General features: G+C 44.4%; 1 protein-coding gene across 1 annotated transcript in view; it reads left to right on the plus strand.

Annotated features, from left to right (window-relative positions):
• The window catches only part of NCL (nucleolin), a 9,707-nt gene extending 3,758 nt beyond the window's left edge, over positions 1-5,949 (plus strand). Inside the window, exons 4-14 of the mRNA XM_012652201.1 lie at positions 1-193; positions 301-387; positions 578-719; positions 1,176-1,300; positions 1,884-2,007; positions 2,770-2,927; positions 3,608-3,731; positions 3,922-4,055; positions 4,585-4,711; positions 5,080-5,303; positions 5,457-5,949. Of these exons, the coding sequence (XP_012507655.1) occupies positions 1-193; positions 301-387; positions 578-719; positions 1,176-1,300; positions 1,884-2,007; positions 2,770-2,927; positions 3,608-3,731; positions 3,922-4,055; positions 4,585-4,711; positions 5,080-5,303; positions 5,457-5,539 (1,521 nt within the window). The 3' untranslated portion in view covers positions 5,540-5,949. The remainder of the gene's footprint in view (positions 194-300; positions 388-577; positions 720-1,175; positions 1,301-1,883; positions 2,008-2,769; positions 2,928-3,607; positions 3,732-3,921; positions 4,056-4,584; positions 4,712-5,079; positions 5,304-5,456) is intronic.
• Positions 5,950-8,756: the final 2,807 nt, after the last annotated feature.

Genomic DNA, 8,756 nt, shown 5'->3' on the forward strand with positions numbered 1-8,756 from the left:
GACTCTGAAGAAGAAGCTATGGAGACCACACCAGCCAAAGGAAAGAAAACTGCAAAAGCTGTTCCTGTGAAAGCTAAGAGCATGGCCGAAGATGAAGATGAAGAGGAGGAAGATGAGGATGAGGAAGACGATGATGAGGAAGATGATGAAGAGGAGGAGGATGATGATGAGGAGGAGGAAGAGGAGGAGGAAGGTAATTAGGTTCAATTCTGGGGTACATTGGCCTTAGTTATGTTTAAAGGGGGTGTTTAGATATGTGTAGCTACTCATGGGTGACACGTTGTTTGAAATCTTGTCCAGAGCCTGTCAAAGAAGCACCTGGAAAACGAAAGAAGGAAATGACCAAACAGAAAGCAGCTCCTGAAGCCAAGAAACAGAAAGTGGAAGGTAACTAGCAGAACTAGGGGATGTGAGAGGAGATAAAGTCAAATTAGCACACATGATGAATGACAAAGGGACTTAATACTGAAACCTGATGTTACGCTGCAATGTACTGATGTGCTATGCACAGAAATTTTGTACTAGAAATTTTGTACCATGCTTTACAAATAGATTGATATTTCAATTTTTTATATAGGCACAGAACCAACTACATCTTTCAATCTCTTTATTGGAAACCTGAACTCTAACAAATCTGCTCCCGAATTAAAAACTGGTATCAGTGATGTTTTTGCTAAAAATGATCTTGCTGTCGTGGATGTCAGAATTGGTATGACTAGGTAAGTGCTTCACTGCACATTACAAATGAAGTCTGCTAATGCTTTTCTCTTCCCTTGTTACTAGTGTTACCTTAGCCTGTCACAGGAATTTGGTGTCTGTATTCTTCCAAATACCTAATCTTATTAGACCTTAATAGCATAGTAAATGCTTTTATTCAGATAGGATTCTCCTTTCTTGGTGCTTTTTGTAGGTTCTTTTGTTAGCTACTACTATTAATTGAAATAAGCAATCTAGCTGATAATGAAGACCTCAAAGGTGAATTTCTGTGTCATGTCTTGGTATAATGTAGACCTTGTTCTATAGCCACAATTTGCACAGCCTTAACTTTATTTTGTTAATAATAAATACTGTCGGTGCTTTTTTACTTGATCTTTGTAATGTCACATTTGCCCAGAATACATGTGTAGCTTTTGACTTGTTTCACCTGTAATTTTGCCCTCCTCTTTACCTTAAAGAAAATTTGGCTATGTGGACTTTGAATCTGCTGAAGACCTGGAAAAGGCCTTGGAGCTCACTGGTTTGAAAGTGTTTGGCAATGAAATTAAACTAGAGAAACCAAAAGGGAAAGACAGTAAGAAAGGTATGTAAAGCTTTGGGAGATTGTGCTCCTAATGTATCTAGGAAGTTTAGTCTAATGTAGGGAAGATGCTTTGTAACTTTCTCCCTTGGTTTGTCTTAATGTGAGAATTGAATTAGTGAAGTGTTTATAACAGTACTTGGCACTGCTTGCTGGTATTGTAATATGAATTCCTGAATCAGGCCAGCAAGAATACTTATTTAGGAGGAGGATTATTAGATTCACCTAAATTAATATACGGGAGCCTTTCTTCAGTGAAACTGCATTTGGTTCCTAATTACTGTCTTTGAATCCTTTATTTTTCTCTATACACGTATGTTTTAAAATGGTATGTTTCCAGTTTTTAAAATTCAGAGATAATGAGCATCTACTTTAGATGGAGTTTGGCATTAGCTGTGACAACATGGAGGGATCCCACTTTATTTTGCCATGTCTGTATCTCCATACTTACCACAGAGCCTTGTATATCATAGGATCTCACCTTATTTGTTGAATAAAAGTGCCTTTGTTTTTGCCTTTTTTTCCCTCTTTGGTCTTGTAGGCCATGCAGCTCATTTTTGTGTTTTTTTGTTGTTTTTTTATCTAGATCGAGATGCCAGAACACTTTTGGCCAAAAATCTTCCTTATAAAGTCACTCAGGATGAATTGAAAGAAGTGTTCGAAGATGCTATGGAGATCAGATTAGTCAGCAAGGATGGGAAGAGTAAAGGGTATGTTTTGTCTATTGAGATGTAAGAGTTTTATTAACATTAAGGCACTTCCCTGCTTTTTTAAAGTAGTATTGGTCCAGTTTTCCTAGGTGTGTGATCTCTGGTAGTTTAACCTCTAAACCTGTGCCTCAATTTCCGTTCTGTGCAGCAGGGATAACATACCTGATTTATAGGGAGATTTTGAAAGATGAGCTGATACATGTGAAGGAGTAAGAAATATGCCTAGCTTATAAGCGCTTTGGAAGTGCCCAGGTACTGCAGTGAGGTGAGGTTAACATGAAAAGATTTTTTGAGACAGTCTTGCTCTGTCACCCTGGGTGGAGTGCAGTGGCAGCATGATAGCTTAATGCAACCTCAAACTTCTGGGCTCAAGTGGTCCTCATGCTTCTGCCTCCCAAGTAGCTGGGACTATATAGGTGTGTGCCATGGTGCTGGCTAATTTTTCTATTTTTAGTAGAGACAGGGTTTTGCTCTTGGTCAGACTTGGTCTCAGAACTCCTGAGCTCAAGCAGTCCTCCCAGAGTGCTGGGATTACAGGCGTGAGCCACTGTGCCAGGCCTGAGAAGATTTTCTAAGAGTATTTGTCAAACTTTGTAGTGGGAGGTAAGAGGGAAGCTCAAATTTTAATTGAAAAGTGGAAGATAGGGGAAACTTTGAATGTTTCACTGAACATAAAACTAAAGGTATTTATTGTATTCAGAGCTGAAGCAAGGTCTATGTTAGGTTTAAACATTTGTGTTCTTTTCCCCCTGCCCATTGCAGAATTGCTTATATTGAATTTAAGACAGAAGCTGATGCAGAGAAAACCTTTGAAGAAAAGCAGGGAACAGAGATCGATGGGCGATCCATTTCCCTCTACTACACTGGAGAGAAAGGTCAAAGTCAAGACTATAGAGGTGGAAAGAATAGCACCTGGAGTGGTAAGAATTTATAGGCTTGTTACATGGTTCCAGCATTGATGGAGGGGAATCATTTGTATCTTTGTACTTCATAAGTTTAAGTACTGATTATAATCAGTAAAGATTAATTTGATGCAGATGAAGATTAAAGACGTTATACCCCTAGTCATGTCCTTACTTGTAATAGTAATCTCCAGTCCCTTGAATAAGAGCTGAAATCCTTTTGTGTTGGAACATGGTAAGCAAATCTTCCTTTTTTATGCTTTAAATCAGTGGTCCCCAACCTTTTTGGCACTAGAGACCAATTTCTTGGAAGACAGTTTTTCCACTGAGGGGGTGGTGGGCACGCAGAGCTCAGGTGGTGACGTGTAGTCTGGTTCCTAAGAGGCAACAGACGTACTGGGCCGTGACCCAGGGGCTGGGGACTGCATCTCGAAATGACTTAGACCATGTGTGTTCTGAACTCAGATTACTGTTGTAGGGAGACGTAGACCAGTAGTCAACCTATACATAAAGAGCAATGAGCAGGACATTACAGTACATGATGGGTACTCAACATGTTAAGTAATAGAAGCAGGATTTATTTTGCTTTCATCAGTTTTGGCGTGTTAACTTCCTAAGCAGTGAAGTTCTTCAGAACTGTGACTAAGGTTAGGAACCACTGCTTCAGAGTCAGACTATGGGCATCTCTTTATTTGCAGGTGAGTCAAAAACTCTGGTTTTAAGCAACCTCTCCTACAGTGCAACAGAAGAAACTCTTCAGGAAGTATTTGAGAAGGCAACTTTGATCAAAGTGCCCCAGAACCAAAATGGCAAATCTAAAGGGTAAAATAATTAACATCTTTATACTGTCACATGTGCGCTATTAGGAGTGTTTTGAATCGTTTTAGCTGTGCAGATGAGTGTAAAACAGCATTTAATACCTGCTTGAGGGGAAAGATTTGGTGGTATCATAGGGTAGTGGGAGAGCCATGTGCTTGGCGATTTATTTGAAGTCTTAACTCTTCATCCTTAGGTATGCATTTATAGAATTTGCTTCATTTGAAGATGCTAAAGAAGCTTTAAATTCCTGTAATAAAAGGGAAATTGAGGGCAGAGCAATCAGGCTGGAGTTGCAAGCACCCAGGGGATCACCTAACGCCAGAAGTCGTAAGTTCCTATTGACAGGATACTGTGGCCGGGGGTGGCACTCTCAGTGCTTTGCTTGAACTTGTTTGTGTCAGTGTTTACTTTGACCACAGGTCCCTTTTTTTTTTTTTTTTCTATTGCTACTGAGTGAATGATAACTGGATATGATGACTGATTACCTGAGAAATAATTGATGAAATTTCAAGAAAATTCCTCTAGATAGTCAAGTTCTGATCCAGCTGTGTCAACTCAGAGCAGCAAATTGGCCTGTGGTTTACTGCCCTAGATGGTGGGCAGCACTCCCGCTTGGGTTGCTTCTCCCACTTTCCATAAAAGATCTGGGGCAGGATCTCAACTAGGCAGTGGTAATAAAAAAGGGCTGTTGATATGAGCCCTTTAATCAAGCACTAGTTGGCCAAGGTGCTTTTAACTGCTTTCTCCACTAAGGCAAGCATTCTTGGCCAGTAGTCATACTAAGCATTGTGCAAATTTGGTGTCGTTACGAATTGTGACTTAATAAAAAGGTGCAATTTTTATTTTCCTTCCCCAGAGCCATCCAAAACTCTGTTTGTCAAAGGTCTGTCTGAGGATACCACCGAAGAGACATTGAAGGAGTCGTTCGATGGCTCTATTCGTGCAAGGATAGTCACTGATAGGGAAACCGGATCCTCCAAAGGGTAAGGTGCAGTGAATGTGCAGCGTTGCCTCCACTTCCGGGGTCTTTCTGCTGTGTGAAGATCTCAGTTCTCACGTGTCTGTCTTCTCATTGAGCTCCGTTCTGTCTCTTGGTGGCAGTTTATGGATTCGCACGAGAAGAAGAGTAATTCACAGAACTTAGCATTATTTTACCTTCTTTTTTTATGGAGGTATATTTGGCTGTTTTGTGAGACATTCGGGGTTTAGGCAGTCACTTAAACCAGAGAGCTGCTCTGTCGCTTGGGCTTTTCCTTCTTTCTGTGGAAGGGCTATCCAACATGTGAGGTTAACTTGGCACTTGTTCAGCATGTGCTTGCTGTATAATGGGTGATTTCATTTGGTTTTTTAGGTTTGGTTTTGTGGACTTCAACAGTGAGGAAGATGCCAAAGCGGCAAAGGAGGCCATGGAAGATGGTGAAATTGATGGAAACAAAGTTACCTTGGACTGGGCCAAGCCGAAGGGTGAAGGTGGCTTTGGGGGTCGTGGTGGAGGCAGAGGAGGCTTTGGAGGCAGAGGTGGTGGCAGAGGAGGCAGAGGCGGATTTGGTGGCAGAGGCCGGGGAGGCTTTGGAGGTAAGGCACGCGGGTGACCTCGGCATCTACTGAAACACCATGTGGCACATGCACTTTAGGCCTTGTGCTGTGTTAGGCAGGGTACCTGATCACTGGGAGGAGGATGTGGGCTGCTTTGTACCTGTTCTTTAATGCCGTCTTGCCTCCCTGCAGGCCGAGGAGGCTTCCGAGGTGGAAGAGGAGGAGGGGGAGGAGGAGACCACAAGCCACAAGGAAAGAAGACGAAGTTTGAATAGCTTCTTCTGTCCCTATGTCTTTTCCTCTTCCATTTGAAAGAAAGGACTCTGGGGTTTTTACTCTGTTACGTGATCAATGACAGAGCCTTCTGAGGACATTCCAAGACAGTATACAGTCCTGTGGTCTACTTGGAAATCCGTATAGATAACATTTCAAGAGCGATACCCTGTTGGTTTTGACTGGATATTCATATAAACTTTTTAAAGAGATGAGTGATAGAGCTAACCCTTATCTGTAAGTTTTGAATTTATATTGTTTGATCCCATGTACAAAACCATTTTTTCCTACAGATAGTTTTTTTGTTTTTGTTTTTTGTTCTTTTTTTTGCGTTGGGGGTTGTAAAGGAAGGCAGAATGTTTTATCATGGTTTTTGCTTCAGCTTTAGGACAAATTAAAAGTCAATTCTGGTTGCCAGACTTGTTACTTCCTAAAGAGTGTTTCTCCTGGAATGTCACTGATGGCAGTCACTGAAGAGCATGGCAAAGCCAGCTCGGTCACTCAGTTCCGCCCATCCTGATGGAAATGATCAATGTGTTGGTTTCCAATATCCCAGTCCTCAGTTTGGGTGAAATGGCTGGTGGGGTGATGTGGAAGGTGTGTCAGAAAGCTTCTGTGGCTTGTAGCAGGCCTGAGGATTGTGTACTGAACAAGAGCTCTGAAAGAGAGGCCCTGGCACACATTAGTCAGGTCTCCTAAGATATACGGTGTTGGAGCATTAATTCTAGAATGACCAATGAGTAGGATTCATGATAGATGAATGGACCAGTGGAGGCTTCAGGACTGTTGACTTGGGGATGAGGGGGCACCAATAACTGACCCCCAAAAAAGCCTTTAGTTTTGCACTATGTTCATTCTGTCTGGTGTTACTAAGCACTCTCTGCCCACCTCTGCATTTAATAAAAGTCAAAAGGCCACATTAGAGGTCTAGGTCAAGGGATTACCAGCATTTTGACAAACAGTCGAAACACAGTTCCCAAAGCAAACCCAGGCACCCAAGTCCAAAGCCTTTTCTAATCAGACAAGTGAAGTCAATAAAAGGTTATGTGGTGGAGGTAAGCCGCGTTAGAAGGCAACCCTGGAGACTGTAAGTATGTGGCTTTGTTTGCCCTGGTTGACTGTTGGAGTGGGGAAACCTGAGAGCCTTGTGCTTGCTCATCACCACCACCTGTCCTGTTCCACGTACCAGGGTGAGAGGGGGACAGTGCTCTGTTATATGGCCCTCATGCTCTAGAGGGGAAGATGGCCAGTGAAAGGGGTGCAGCTGTGAAGAAGTGGGAGGGTATCTTATCGGGCCAAGGACAAAGGCCTGTGGCAGCCTAAATTCTAGGAAGATGAGTTAAAAGCTTTGAGTTGATTGAAGTCCGTCAAGGACGCCATGGGTTCAGTCTATTAGCTTTTAATTACAGCAGGGCTGGTAAGTGCTAGCACGTGTGGATTTACATTGGTAACACGTCAGTCCCAGACGACTTATTCAAGAAAGGCTCTGTAACGTCAGCTTCTGCGTGTCCTAGAATCCATCGAATGGCGATTCTAGGCTGCCCCCCACCCCATTACCCTACAATCTGTCCAAGCACACATACACATAATGTGGCTGGTTTCTTCGCTCAATCTTTGGCCATCCCGTGCATTTAAGTGAACAAAACGTCAGTAAGCCATTAGCCGTTTCGGAACACGAGTTCAGTTCAATCCTAGCTGGGCTGCAGCACAGCTGCTGCTTGTTCTGCACTTGTGTGGCTTTGCAGAGCCCGTGGGAGCGCGTTTTGACGGGTTCCCTGGATATGTGGCAGGTAAGGCTTGACCTTCACTGTACTCTCGTAGCCTAATTGCAGGAAGAGCTCATGGTCCCCAGGGTAGGGTTTGCATTTGAAGTGTTAGTCCTGGACCCACTGTGTCATCACAGTAGTTACTCGTGCTCAGTGAGTTAGCCATTGCTGCTGTCAGTGCTTACTGTGCCCTTCTACGAGCCTGCTGTGGGGCAAGACGGAATTTGGGTTCTACCTCCTGACTGCTATTCTGTTCCTTCCTGTTCGCCAAGGGAAGGAAAGTCGAAATGGGCCAGCCCTGCTAATTAGCAGTGTTCCAGTCAAGCGTGTGCCGATTTCCTGTAGAATGAAGATGAGGATGGAGGGCGGTTACCCTGCAGGCAGAAAGAGATGCCGGGGCTTACATTTAGGGACTGGAATCCTACAATCGCAGGCTTCCCTGGTGCCTGTGTCTAGTTTCTGATTTGGTGGGGTTTGCAGCCATTTTAGAAAAGTGATTGGTTTTCTTCAGCAAATGGTTGTTGCCACATGTGTCATTCCTCCAGCAGGTGGCAGCATGAGACCACAAGGATATGGGAACTCCCGACCAGAAAGTGTTCGGAGGGAAGCCTGGAGGTGACCTGGCTTTGGGCCAATGAGTCTCCAAACTTGCCTCCAGATTGGGGGTGGGGCTCAGGGGTCTGCAGGAAGTGTGCTCAGCACACCTTGAGAGGTGCTGCAGGACCCCCAGAGAAGCGGTTTCCAACTGGGTCAGACAAATTGAAAGCTAGTCCTGTGCTCTTTCTCTGACTTACTCTATTATCTCCTTGTACCTCAGTCTCTGCCTCCTCTCAGCCTAAAAAGGTACCAAAGCTTTTCTCCCCCGAAAAGCCCATCCCCTGACCCTGCCACCCCACTCAGCTGTCCCCTTTTCCCTTCGTTGCCAAACTTTGAGAATGACCACACTCTAGCCATCTGGCAGTGTGGTTTCTGTCCCCCTCCCCCATCGTGCTCACTGAGGGTGCCGGAGACTAAAAGCTACCAAACCCAGTGGTCGGTCTTCCCTCAGTTCACCTGCCTCCCTGCAGCAGCTGACCGCTCATTCCTCCTGCCTGCCTGAACTCCTCCACCCCTAAAAACAGGCAGACACACTACAGGGGTGACTCCGTGACACCAGGCTGATGTGGAGAGGAAGGAAAAGAACAAATCCCCAGGGATTAGAGCCCTTCAACAGGCAAGTTCCATACAACTAAGAGATGGGAGCTGATAGCTGTCCGCACTGATCAGGTAACCAGCCCAGGAACAGGGCAGTGAGAGGCCGGGAGGGTTGCTCTATTGCTGACCCTTCTACATGGAAACATGAAAAGGGCACACATGTTCCCACCAGCCTGAGGGGAGGGACTTGGTTTTGTTCACTGTGCTGTCCCAAGAGCCTAGACGAGTGCCTGCCACATAGTAAGTACTCAGCAACCTA

The sequence above is a fragment of the Propithecus coquereli genome, unplaced genomic scaffold, assembly GCF_000956105.1.
Source record: "Propithecus coquereli isolate 6110/MARCELLA unplaced genomic scaffold, Pcoq_1.0 Scaffold383, whole genome shotgun sequence".
Classification (NCBI taxonomy): Eukaryota; Metazoa; Chordata; class Mammalia; order Primates; family Indriidae; genus Propithecus; species Propithecus coquereli.